The 14,279-nt window shown below is 39.3% G+C and overlaps 1 protein-coding gene across 1 annotated transcript in view; it reads left to right on the top strand.

The window, feature by feature from the left end:
- The window catches only part of FMN2 (formin 2), a 251,351-nt gene extending 239,549 nt beyond the window's left edge, over positions 1-11,802 (top strand). Inside the window, 2 exon segments of the mRNA XM_019549808.1 lie at positions 9,878-9,959; positions 11,509-11,802. Coding sequence (XP_019405353.1) covers positions 9,878-9,959; positions 11,509-11,535 — 109 coding nt within the window. The 3' untranslated portion in view covers positions 11,536-11,802.
- The last annotated feature ends 2,477 nt before the right edge of the window (positions 11,803-14,279 follow it).

Genomic DNA, 14,279 nt, shown 5'->3' with positions numbered 1-14,279 from the left:
GTGCTAGACATTTTTGCACCCTAGATGCAGCACTCTGCACTTTATTGTTGGACTGCATCCTATTGTGTACTGCCCAGTTTTCCGACCTGTTTAGGTCTGCCTGCAATCATTCCCTACCAGAAAGTGTGAACTTCATCCCATAGTTTGGTGTCATCCACAAACTTGGACAGAATACACTTCCCACCCACATCCAGGTCACTGATGAAGATATTGAAGAGTACAGGTACAAGGACTGAACCCTGCAGGACCCCACTGCCCACATCCTTCCAGGTCAATAATGACCCATCTACTACCACTCTCTGGGTATGACCGCTAAGCCAATTTGCCACCTACTGGACTGTATAAACATCTATGTCACAGCCTCTTAATTTATTTACGAGAATGGGATGAGATACCATATGGAAGGCCTCGCTAAAATCCAAGAAAACAACATCCACCTCTACTCCTGCATCTAAGCATTTTGTGACCCTGTCATAAAACATAAGCAGATTGGTCAGGCATGATCTACCTGCTATGAATCCATGCTGGTTGCCCTGCTGCATTATTTTTCCTGCTGGACTCCCACACATATGATCCTTCATAATCTTTTCAAAGACCTTTCCAAGGATGGAGGTGAGACTGACTGGCCTATAATTATTCAAATCCTCTTGCCTCCCCTTCTTGAAAATACATTGGCCCTTTTCCAGTCCTCCAGGACCTGACCCGAGTGCCGCAAGTGCTTGAACAGCTGTGCCAGTGGTTCTGCTATGACACAGACCAATTCCTTCAGTACTTTCAGATGCAACTCATCGGGGCCTGCTGACTTAAATGCATCCAGTCCATCCAAGTGACTCTGCACCAAGTCAGTGTTGACAGTTGGTGGGCTGGTGTCCCTCTGATGACTGTCTAAGAGCTCATTAGGAGTCTTACCATGACCCCTGTTCAGGAACACCAAGGCAAAACACTCATTGAATAGCTCAGCCTTGTCCCCCTGTCTGTCGCTAAATGCTCCTTCTTGTTCAGTTAGGGGTCCTATGCTGCCCTGTGGCTTTCTTTTACTCCCTATTTTACTCCTTACATACCTAAAAAAAAGACTTTTTGTTGTCTTCAATTTGTGTTGCCAGCCTCAGCTCTGTAGTTGCTTTGGCTTTTCTAACTGTCTCCCTGCAAGTGTGGGCCAAGTAGGTATACTTCTCCTTGGTGGCTTCCCCCTGCTTCCACCGCATGTGCCTTCTTTTTTTTACCTTAGGCTCCTCTGGATTTCTCTGTTTAGCCAAGGAAGTTTTTTGGCTCCTTTCCCCCTTTTCCCTCATACTGGGATAGTCTCCCTCTATGCCTGACGGATCACTTCCTTTAGAAATGACCACCCTTCTTAGACTCCCATGTTGCCAATACTCCCCTCCTGCTATGCATCATTGACTAGACTCTTAAGCACACTAAAGTTAGCCTTCCTAAAGTCAAGCACCTCCACCCTACTAGTTATCTTAACTACCCTATGCCATATGGTGAATTTGATTGATTGGTGATCACTGTCCCAAAGGTGACCACCAATTAAACAGCTCCCCTACCCGGTCCTGCCCCAAAGCCGACACCAAGTCCAGTAAGGCATTCCCCCTAGTGGGACTGTATACCTCCGGTGTTAGGGGAAGGCCCTGCATGCAGGTTAAGGACCTACATGAATGGTTGGATTTGACTGACTGCTCTTCCCAGCAGATATCAGGGTAGTTTAGGTCCCCCATGACAACCATGTCCCTAGCCTCTGAGAGCTGCCTCAAGAATTCCAAGTCTAGCTTTTCCTCGATGTGGTGGTCTGTAGCAGACCCCTACCACCAAGTCCCTTTCCCCTCGACCTCCATGTATCCTAACCCACAATGCCTCAACTTTCTCCTCCTCTGATCCCATTTTGATTATGGTACACGTGTAATTCTCCTTTACATAAAGAGCAACCCTGCCCCCTTTCCTCCCTACTCTGTCTCTTCTTTACAATCTGTAGCCCTCAATGTGTACTGCCCAGTCATGGGTAGGGTCCCACTAGGTTTCCATTAGGCCCACTAAATCAAAGTTATTGTCTGCAAGTAGGAGTGCAAGTTCTTCCTGCTTGCTCCCCATGCTTCTATCATTAGTACAGAGGCATTTAAGCCCTCCAGATGGTGCCTTTGCTTCCCCCTATTCTGATGCCCAAAGGTCCCCTTGGTATTTACCTGGGGTGTACTGCTGCATGTCTTGCAGTTTGTAGGTTCTATACTCTCTCCATTTCCTACCTCCCCATCCCCCGTCAAAGTTAGTGTAAAGCCTGATGTAGGAGGTCAGCCAACCTGTAAGAAAAGAGACTCTTACCTTTTGCGGAGTGATGAAGCCCATCACATCCCAGGTGGTCCCCTGCATGGAGGTGCAGTTTGTGGTCCAGGAAGCCAAAACCCACATGATGGCACCAACTTCAGAGCCATGAGTTGACTTCTCTGACACAGTTGATGCGATGCCTACTGTGACCCCTGACCAGAAGGTTCGAGAAGAAGACCACCTGTGCCCCGGTCTTTCTAAGCCTGGTCCCCAGAGCCCTGTACTGAGATGGTCTGGACTACTCCTGGCCACATCATTTGTTCCTACATGGATGAGGACCATGGGATAGTTGTCAGAGGGCTGGATGAGGTCAGGAATTCTCACTGTGATGTCCCTGATCCTGGCTCTGGGATAAGTGCAAGTAATAGAGGAATCGCCAAGATGAGAAATGTAAATAGTAGCAGAGGGTTCAAGATATGAGTTGGTAGAAACAAGTATTGGAATGTAGATCAAACAAACTGTGTGGTAAGTCTTGAAAGTGAAAATCAGGAGTCTGAACTCTGGGTACACAGACCCAGGGACCTAATGGTAAAGGGAAGAGGGGACGTTTTAGCAAATTATATTTCCTATTTGTGTGTGTGTATGAGAGAGAGAGAGAATATGAAAGCTAGTTTCTGAAACCAATGTTACATCTTAGTAAAATGTGCACAAGTAAAGATGCTTGTAAACTTTTTTTTTTGTTGACACTGCTGTCAGTTATCTCCTCTTTCATGATTATGAAACCAGTGACCTACTTTTTCCCTAATTGAGTTGAAATTGTGAATATGTTCAGTGGTTTTGGATAGCAATATCAAAAATGGAAAAAAAATCTTGGCCTGGCTGTGTAGCACTTGGAGAAGACACACTGAGGAATATAACATGTGGGATACCAAATCAGATCAGCCTTATGCCTTCCCTTGGCCATAACCAGCTGCATTAGGGAAGGTTGAAGAAGTCCTGCTGTTGACAGTTCTGGCATAGTTTCCCCAGAGAAAATTTCCTTTCATTATTTAGAGGTTTGTTTCTGCCCTGAAGCATGAGATCTGATACCCCTTCCACAATTTTGGTTTGTTTACTAATAGAATTTTGTACATTCCTCCTCTTTGTTTCAGATATTTAATGGCATTTTTACCCTTTTGTCTTGTTTCCTTTTTTTAAGAAAACTTTATTTTATCTGGCTAACAGCATATTTTGGGTGGCTGCAGGTGTTTTTCTCTTTAACTTTCTGCATTCCTTATAGCTTTTTAAATATTATTTATGATCTCTTTCTGCTCTGTATTGTTAAGTATTACTAATCAACATTATGGTAAGTATTTAATAACTAAAATACACATTGTATTATCAAAATATGCTTTTAAAAATGTTTACTTGTCTATTTTATGATGAACAGGTTTTTTATGAAATCCTTCAATGGAACAGAGTGAATGCGAGAATATGGTTCTCTCTTCTCTACTTTTTCCTAACCCCATTTTGAAAAGCCCTTTAACATCTCTAGTGTTAAAGTGCACTGCAAGTGCAAAGGATAATGATTTCCACAGTTCTCAAACAATTTAGATAATCAATAAATCCTGGGCACATACATCCATATATTACAGAGCATGACAGTTAGTAGAAAAGGGAGATTTATAAAGGAGTTCCACTTCTGAGAATTTGATTTACTGTTGAATTCGTTCTCCAGACCACTTAATCATGGACAAGAAAAAGACAAATACACAGACTCCTGGGGAAGGGAGGAAACTACTGATGATATTTTAAAGTAATTTTCCAACTAATTTAAACTATTAGCCTTACTCATGGCTCCAAAGGGAGCTGTTTTTCTGTCCTTCTGATTCCTGTCGTTTTTAGTAGTGACAATTCTTCCTCCTCCTTTTTCTGAAAAGAGAGGTCAGTACATTTTAACTTTAAATTAAGCAAATCCCTGAATTCAGTTTTCTATCAGCCTTTATAATATATGTTTGCATGCTGCTAATTTAGTTGCTCTTGGATCTAGCATTGCAGAAGGCCAGCTCTACATCTGCCTGGTCCAGGGCTGGAGCCATAGTTGAAGATAAATGGTGGAGGCAAGTGGGGGCCAGGCTGCACAGTCTCCACCTCCCCCCCCGCAAGTGACCTGTCATGGATACCTACCGTATGCCCACCATAATGTGGTCTCACCCCCCATGCTTCTGCCATCATTAACTCCCTCCCATGCAGCATGAGCCACTTTGGCTTGGGGCAGGAGGTGACTTGGCTATGGCTGCAGCCCTGAGCTTGGGGCTAAAACTAAAGCTGAGCTGCTGTCTTCCCTGGGCCAGCGTTCAAATCTAAGGCAAGGATCCCGCCCGCATCTTGGTTTTGAGTAGATTGGGTAAGAAAAAGATAATTTGTACACCTGCAAAATCACAAAATCCCTCTCATTTTACCAGACTTCTAAATACTTGGGGATAAAAATTGTAACGTACGAGTACTGAAGATATAGAAAAGGTATTATATGTGGAAGATCCTTCCTCATTAGTTACATTAAAGCTTTTTTGCAGGATGTCTAATACAGTTGGGGGAACTGAAGGCTTTCCAATGGGACCAGTATTTCAGCTGTAATGTACAAGTAAGTACGTTGCAGAATTATAGAATTCATTAGGAATTTCACAGGAATATAGATCAAGATCTAGATATCTTCTCTGGTCTTCTCTGTCATTGCAATCATGTCATAATTACTTATAACATGCATACATCATTGCACATAGTATATAATGTGTATATATACAGGGATGGAGATATAGATATAGATAGGTGTATGTGTGTGCGCGTATACACACACACATACACACAGAGTATACTATGTGCAACTATGTATGTACACTGTAAGTAACTATGACATTATTGAAATAACAGAGAAGACCTGGTAGGATAGCTCACATGACTAGAGTGCTGTCATGGGTGGGTATAAGCCAGGGATTGTCAACTGAGGGTATGTTTACCCCCAGGGGTACTTGGGAAGGCCCTAGCAGGTATGCGTGGGCAGGCAGGGACAGAGTGCTACCACCTTGTGCTGCCGCCACCTCCCAAGAGTAGGGCCAGGGTGGGGCAAGAGCAGCAGCGCCCCTCTGTGGGCTGCACAGGTGCTGCCCAGCTGGTTGGACATGGGGGGAGGGGAGGGAAGCTTACTCATGGCAGCAGCTGCCACCACCATCTACCGCCCCTCACTGCTGCTCCATGTTCCACACTGTGTCCAGCCACATGACACAACCCCCTGTACCCTACTGCACATCCAGCAGCCGGGGGTACACTTATTTAAAAATGTTGAAAACCCCTGGTATAAACCATTCAGGAAGGACAGGCTGTGGAGAGGAGGAGTTGCATTTTATGCAAAAGAGCCATATGACTGCTCAGAGCTCCAGCATGAAACTAGGGATAGGCCTGTTGAAAGTCTCTGGGTTAAGATTAGGGAGGAGAGCACCAAGGGTGATGCTGTGGTGGGTATCTGCCATAGACCACCAGACCAGGAAAAAGTGGTTGATGACGCTTTCTTCAAATAGGTGGTGGAAGTTGCCTGATCACAGACGCTGGTTCTCATGGGGAACTTCAGTCCCCCTGACATCTGCTAGGAGGGCAATACAGCAGTATGCAGGCAATCCAGGAAGTTTTTGGAGAGTTTTGGGGACAACTTGCTCTTGCAAGTGCCAGAGCTGCAAGCTAAGGGTTGTGCTCTTCTTGACCTGCTGCTCACAAACAGGGAAGAATTGGTGAGAAATATATTAGTGGATGGCAACTTGGGTAGCAGTGACCACGAAATGAATGAGTTCAGGATCTGAGGAAAGGAAGGATGGAGAGCAGCAGAGTAAGGACCCTAGATTTCAGACAAGCAGACTTCCACTTGCTCAGGAAACTCATGGGTAGGATCCCCTGGGAAGCCACTCTAAGAGGGAGAGGAGTCCAGAACAGCTGCCTGTACTTTAAAGAAGCCTTACTGATTGTTCAGGAACAAGCCATCCCAATGCACAGGAAGACTAGCAAGTATGGCAGAAGGCCACTTGGCTTACCAGGGATCTTGTCAGTAAGCTAAATCACAAAAAGGAAGATTATAAGAAGTGAAAATCTGGACAAACTACTGGGGAGGAGTATAAAAGCATTTCTTGGGCATGCAGGGATGAAGTCAGGAAGGTCAAAGTTTAGTCCAGTCTTAGAAGTTTTTAAGACCAGGTTAGACAAAGCTTTGGCTGGGATGATCTAGTTGGGGCTGGTCCTGCCTTGAGCAGGGAGTTGGACTAGATGACCTCCTGAGGTCTCTTCAAACCTGAATTTTATATGATTCTATGATCTTTCTGTAAGAATTGAATAATTTTATGTAGCATTTGTTCTGTAGCACATGGTGTGTTATAAAATATAACAATTCTACTTCTTCTTGAACCTTTGCCAAGAATACTGACCAACAATACAGCTGCATAATTCTCTTAGATCTGACAGAGCAGTTTGAAAACAGACAAATTAGCCGAAGATATATCTGTAATAAATTCTGTTTTTCTTTGGTTTGGTTAAAATTCAAAATGTCAGCCAAACTTGGCCAGTTTGGGAATTTGTCAAAATTCCAGTCTATTCTGGCTATAGTGTTAGCATATCTGATTCAGAAACCACAGAGTTCTTTTTAGAATTGAGGAAAAATTGGTGCTGGATAACTAAAACCTTCTAAAAAAAAAGCTGAAATTTAGTGCACTATCTTGATGAATTACATATAGGTGAGATCATTTTCTTAAAAGATAGGGGGCCAAATTTCAAACTTTTTTTAGGAGAATGTCTTGCATTTGAAAGCTTGTCTAATTCTATCCTGGCTCTGCTGCTGGTCCAATAAAAAGATATCACCTAAATAAATCCTGGCATCTTGCATAATCCCTGGACCATCATGGCTACAACATCCTTCTAACACTACCAGACTTTTTCAGAAAAAGCTTTGAACTATCCAGCATTGTTTTGTTTTGTTTTGTTTTTCCCTTTTCCATTTTAAAGAAAATATTGTATAGGCATGCCATAAACAGCTAGAATTCCTTGGGATCTGCTGAGGAATTTCTTGACAGTTATTAATACCCAAGTCACCGGCTTTGCACTGAATTGTAGTCCATGACACAACTGTCACATGAGATAAATAAATAAATACCATGAGAAGTTTGTTTGTTTTTTCCAAGAGGGGTGTTGTTAGTGGGAACAAAGGGTGGAACTAAAGCAAAGTAATTTCTGAATCAGAGTGATTGATTTAGAAAATGTTACTGTGTATTCTACATTCACCATCTGCCTTTGGCATTAGGAGCTGTTAAGTGTAGTCTCAGTATTACTTAATATTACACATCAACTCAATGAGTTAAATAGCACATACTGGGCCCCTGGGTGTTGTGCTGATTTACACCATCTGAGGTGTGTCAGCTGAGAATTTAACTTGCTTAAATAAAAGTAAGGTTTTTCATTTCTTGGTACTGGTTGTAGCTTCCCTTGAAAGAAAAAAAACGGTACATAGACTCTTCCGTATTAATCTTTGTAATAATAGCTTTTGAGGACTTGAAATGCATCTGATTACAAAACAAAAGATCACAGGCAGATTACTCAAAATGCTTTTCTCCCTTTGTGTGGAATGATGAAAGCTTATGGAGGAATTGAATAGAAGGGGTAGGCAGCAATTTGGGACAGGCGAGTCCTGCAAACTTGGACTGCATTTTATTTAATCAGTGCAATCCTGTGCTATAAAGCTATCACCACATTTTGGCTGCCACCTTTATTGAACCCATTTAAAATACCTTTTATAAAAGTGCATTACTTGGCTGTGTAGTGTTTTTTCCAAAATGTTCTGCATATACTGCATATCACCTACCAACTTAAAAGTAAGTATGATTAAAAAGGTTACTGCATTTTTGCAGTTTGAAATGCTGAGTGCAAAATATGGTATGTTTTAGTTAGTGGGTTCTCATATTGCTTTTTATAGTCACATTGAAATAGCATACATGCAATTGGTTTGGATAATATCCATGAGGAATCAGCCCAAGGGTATATCATTGGTCGCTATCATTCCTTCACTATATCTTTATGTTTTTTCTCACTGTTGAATAATGATGAAAGTGCAAAGCAGGCTGTATTCAAAACACATTGATGTTAAGTAATTGATGTTAAGTAATTCAAAGCACATATTGATGCAAACCAATGAAGGGCTTACCTAACTTCTGTTTTTCTGTTCTTTTCTTTATATAACTATCCTTTGCCAAAGCATTAACACATTTTAGATCACTAGGAACATCATTTTTAAAGGATCTGAGTATAAGTCTTAGAAATGTAAAATTCACTAATAGTGGCCTCCATCCTGTTTATCCTTCAAGAACCTGGTTAAGCCTCTTTTATCCATGTCAGTCAAATCTTAGTCAAGTAAGCTTGGCAGATTACCATGAAGAACAAGTTCTAGTAAGGAGAAGAAATTAACAACCATCCAACTGGACCCGAAAGAGTTAACTTCACTGGGTATCATTTTATTAGGTACTAACTTGCAGCCCTTTGCCACACAGACATTTTTTGAGGCAAGGAATTTGATTACATGACAGCCTCAGCTCTCAAACCTGTTCCTCTATTTTGATCCAAAATATTCAATGCATCTACCCTCGTAACACACTGCAAAGTCTACTTGTTTACCTTTTGGAGAGGAAGGAACATAATGAGGAATCTATTTAAGGGTTAGGGTGGCCATTAATTGTAGTTGCTGTCAGCCTGGGAATAAGGAGTAGCTTCTAGTTTTATTTTGCATGTTTGGCAAAGATACGTAAGTAGGCATGAGTTTTCTCAGGTTCTTTTTTTTAACATAATTCAGAATTGCATACAACAAAATAAATAAGTACTTGTGTGAATAAGGATTGCTTAAGTGTCTGATTCTATCATGCTTTTATACTGTGTATTGCCTTAGAAATGTCAACTCATAGTAGTAACTGATCTTAATGATGATAGATGTTGACCAGGTCCTTCAATTTTAAAGCAATCTGAAGCTAATTTTTTTTCTATTTTATTTTTAACTGAAAAACTGTTTTGAAACAAATTCAGTTGTGAATGTGAAAGCAAAGACTGGAATCGCTGATGAATTGTACAAATGTCTGTCAAAATGAATTATGTCATTAGGTATGCAGAAGATAATTTGGAAATAAGTGTTCAAGAATAGGCACTATTTGAAATATGCTGGCACTGAAATGATGACAAATCATCTAAAAATATAGAAAGTGAATGAGGGAGGTGCAATATCTAACAGGAACTTTGGTAAATTAGGTTTTGTGTCATGGGTATATCTTTAACCCTGATATTTGCTTCCTAATCTCAATGGTTTACAAGATGACATGATTTATTTGCAATCTTCAATTACTATAGGAATCTTTCTTGCTATATGACACAATCGTCTTGATAGAATAATAATAGCAGCTACTGACTCTCATAGGCATTTCACAGACCACTGGAGAATAATATGTGGAGAGAAGGCTACATGTTTGTGCTTAAGTCTAAATCTTCGATTCTTCTGTTGTGCTGTCCATGACAACAATCTCATCATCCAAAACAGCTTATTAAAAGAAAAATAAATCTCTCTTTTCAGAGTTAAAGAAGCAGAGGAAGTATGCAGGCAGAAAAAGGGGAAGTCACTTTACAATATAAAGCCAAAACACGACTCTGGAATTGTAAGTGTAGATTCTTGTGTTTATCTTAATAATAATAATAATAATAATAATAATAATAATAATAATAATGTTAAGAATTCCTTTTCTTTTAGCATTTTATATGTACCTTTTCCTGACATCCTTACTTGTTTTTATTTTCAAACTTGTTGTCTGGATATAATATGTTCATAGACAGTGTCAGAGTGACAAACTTGGTTACTGAAGTTCTATATTTATGCAAAGAAAAGGTACAGCCCAGGCAGTGGCAGTGCTAATTTCCCCTGCTGCCCTGCCAAAGACACCTCTGTGGGTGAAATGGTAGTTTAGTCTTCAGGTCTTCTGAAGTTGCAGACCATGAAAGGAGTAACAGTTTTTTGTGGTGTGGATGCCTTTAGCCAGGGAACAGGGTCACTAAAGAGTTACTAGACACCAGTGGCTTTTGGTCAGACCCAGTTAGGTTTGGAAGGTAAGACTTAGACAGAAAGATACTTATACTCTTAACCTTATATTATTATTCTCTTGAGTAAATACCAGTTCATAGGTCCTGTTCCTGCAGATACTTATATCTTACTTAATTTGAAGTGCACCAGTCTTATTGGTTTCAGTGCACTAACTTGAATGGTTAAAGTTAAAAGTGTTTTCAGGATTCTGACTTCTTTTAGAGTGGCTGGAATTTTTCTCCCGTAGAATATCTATCTGGCTTCTTGCATTTACAAAAAAAAAAAAAAACCCAGAAAAAAAACCCCTACTGTACTGTTGCTTACCCATCTGGTTTTCAATACTTCAAAATGAATGACTATTTCCTTAGTCATGATCTCTCCCTCCCCCCAGAAACATGATTCAGATTATTTTGTATTTAATGCTATGTTATAATGATTATGTTACAAAGGTTACTATGACATGTGACACATGTCCTTGAAATGAAACGTGTTGTCATTTACCATAATCTAGTTAGCATAATCTGACACAGGAAGAAGGGGAATTGTTGTTATTGTTTCTTATTGTAGCTGCTTAGGAAGAACTGGTGGTGGTTACTGCTACAGGAAATGTAAATGGAGTAACAGTTCAGTTAAGTCTTAGTTTACAAATGTTATTTGTAATAAGATCAAGATGTAAGTTTAAGAAAACTTGTTGGTTTGAGGGTTTTTTTCTGCCAGTATGTAAAATCAAAATTTTATGAATTCAGGCTATTCTTTCAAACTCTATATGTATTATACAAAACATTTATTATTACTATTTGTACTTTGAAAGCACCTGGAGGTTCCAGTTAGAAATAAGGTTTCCATTGTGTTAGGTACTATATGCACATGTACATGCAAGATAGAAATGTGTGCACAGAAAGCTATTTCTATATACAAACACCTCAATTAGTCATCTTGCAATTTTAAATCTAGTTTGAGCTGAAGTGATTTTTGAGGAGGGGAGGCTGTTTGGGGTTGTTTTAGTACACTTCTATATGAGAGATAATTGAAAGTTAGCCTAATTCTGTGCTTTACATATTTATATAATTCACAAGCATAATAATTATAAAATTAAATACTAAGTTTTTCTTTTTGGTCTTTTTTTCCAGAAAGCAAAGATAAGTATGAAAATATGAGAGAAGAAAAACAAAAACTATTGCCACCTGTTTAATATAATTCAGTATGTCAGGCGGATGGGGGAAGGAAACTACATCATCCAGATCATTTGTTTTCTTGATCTTTTAAATTTGCTTTTTATTCTCTATATTTTTTTTACTAGTTGATGTTACTGTACATTCATGAATGAATGTAATCACTGTAATGGAGTGCCCAGCAATAGACTAGTTATGGACTTGAGACACCTTCCCTTTACCGTGTATCTCCTTTCTCACTCAAAAAGAAAATATATATATTTTGTATGATTCATGGTATAACACCAGTAGACCAAAACAGCATGCATAAAACGCAGTATCTGCATCAGTTCAGAACATGCTGAAAATTACATTTAGTTGAACTTCATAAGCATACTACTTGATACAATAAAACCATTTCATTCCTATTGGCAACATCCATCTAACACAAATACTCCATGTCACTGCATTTAGATTAGGGAAAGAAATGATACTTCTAGTGAATTGTTTGTATCCGTTTCATGTCAACATTTGCAGTTTGTATTTTGAATTGTTAAGTGCTGTTTATACAGTATAATCAATGCTTTCCCAACTTGTTTGGTTGCCCTCCATGACTGAATATTTGTGGAACAAGATGCTTATCATAACTATCTTTAAAATCGATAAGGCAGCATACTTCATCTTTTGCCAGACAATAAAGAGTGGGTGGTGTGGGATTCAGAAAACCAACACCAAAAAATGTTTACGTGGAAATATAGAAAAGCACAGGAGTACTTCAGAGTATAGAAGAGACACTGGGGTATTATAACATGCTAATATGTCAAGGAGCTGATCTGTTTACAAAATAAAATAAAATAAAATAGAAAGGTGTATTACAGTTGAGTTATACAGAGTTCTTGTAACTACAGTGTTTCTAACATTGCATAACTTCCCTTTCTGAGTCGGCTTTTCAACTGATTTAATATTAACATTTTTAAAAAATTATAGAGACTGGCATTTAAAGAATTCAGTAGTCAAATCCAGTGACAGAATAATGGCTGCTGGCTAATTGATGTCAATTTTACATTTAAACATCAGAGATGTGAGTTTTATCTCCAGCAATCTGTATGCTTGGCTAGGAGGCAATAGAACTCTGACTAGGACTTCCATGATTAATTTCTACTTAAAATCTGAAAATTAACCTAAGGATTTATCAGTGTTGATTTGTTGAGCCAGTAACAACCTCCCCTATGATGTAACTACTGAGCTCAATAGGAATAAGCTTTGTAACATTTCTCTTCCAAAGCACTCTTCTTGGGAGCAGCCAATGCATGGAATGGATTTGGGTGCACATGATCACAAGTCCTTAGCCTGGAAAGCACAGGGGTAACATAAATTTGAGGTCTAATCTTCTGTGGTAGATTATTCCCTGTCTAGTCTAGTACATCATAAGACATTCCTGACTGTCCAGAAGTTAATATTCTGTACCACGTGTCCTAAGGGCAGCAAAAAATCTGACCTCAGGAATCTGTTTTTCCTCACTTATACCAAGCACTAGAAAAGTTGCTTTTTTTCCACATACGTGAAAAATAAGTCTCCTGTTGCTTGATAAAACTATGCGAAATTCTGTGCTCATGGTAATTTCTGGAAAGGATATGGTTACCAAGAACTTAGTTCTAAAATATTGTGTTGTTGGGACTAATGGTATTTTTGGGGAAAGGGAAAAGAGGAGATTATTTACTGTTATGAGTAACCTATGGAAAGTAACTAAAAAAAAAATAAAGCTATTTTAATGGCACTGATTCAAACCCATGTTTGTATTTATGTACACTATAGTCTTTCGCTCTTAACTTTTGCATTGATTTTTATTTAAGTGCAAGGATGCAGTAGCATGTTTTGGTTTTGTAGCTTTCCTGTTCCCTTCAGTACCACAGTATGTATATTACCATACTAAATTAAATAATAGAACATCTAACAAAGAGCGCTATGTGCAATACTGTATTTAGTGTTTCTATTTCAATTTTTTTAGAATGTTAATTTATATGAAAATAAAAGGAATAATGAAACCAAAGTTACTGTTTTGGTTTGTTTTTTCCGTCCACTGGTCACTGTGTTCCATGCTGGTATACCACATACGCTGCCCAGGAGCCAAATTCTTTTTAATCTGCTGTCCTCAAAAGGTTATCCTATCCTTGAAGAACTCTAGTGATTCGTTTGTGGAGATGGATGGACTCCTTCTACTTTGGCAAGCAGGAGATTTGAAAGCAGTACTCTACAGTTGTATGGATTACCAATTTTCTCTCACGTCAGGGTAACAGAGGAGCCCCCAGAGCTCTGTTGTGTTTTGTTCTACATAGATAGCATACCACCACCATATCTCTAAGGTTTTACTGCCTTCCTTCCAGTAGCTCATTGAGGAATGTGACTAGCATCAGTCATATGCTTTTTATTCTTTCTCTTCCATGATATCTATGAAGTGGCTATTTTACCTGGATACATACAGGATTCCTTACTACAGTGTAATACAGAGATACTAGGGCTTGTTCCCACAAATATAGGTAAAGTAGCAATCTGAAATGGATATTTAGAGGAAAATATTGTGTAGGTACCCTACACTGAAATAGCATAGCATACTTTGAAGTAGCACATACCATCAAAGAATCTCTTTACCATTTCAATGGTGAATATCACAAGTTATATCCAAGCAATCTATTTCTAAATGAACTGTTTCAAGAGGTGGCAGTATCTCATAGCATAAAGTACAAGCTGCA

The sequence above is a fragment of the Crocodylus porosus genome, unplaced genomic scaffold (genome assembly GCF_001723895.1).
Source record: "Crocodylus porosus isolate Cpor-Errol unplaced genomic scaffold, CroPor_comp1, whole genome shotgun sequence".
In the NCBI taxonomy this organism is placed as follows: domain Eukaryota; kingdom Metazoa; phylum Chordata; order Crocodylia; family Crocodylidae; genus Crocodylus; species Crocodylus porosus.
This window is presented reverse-complemented; position numbering and strand designations above follow the sequence as displayed.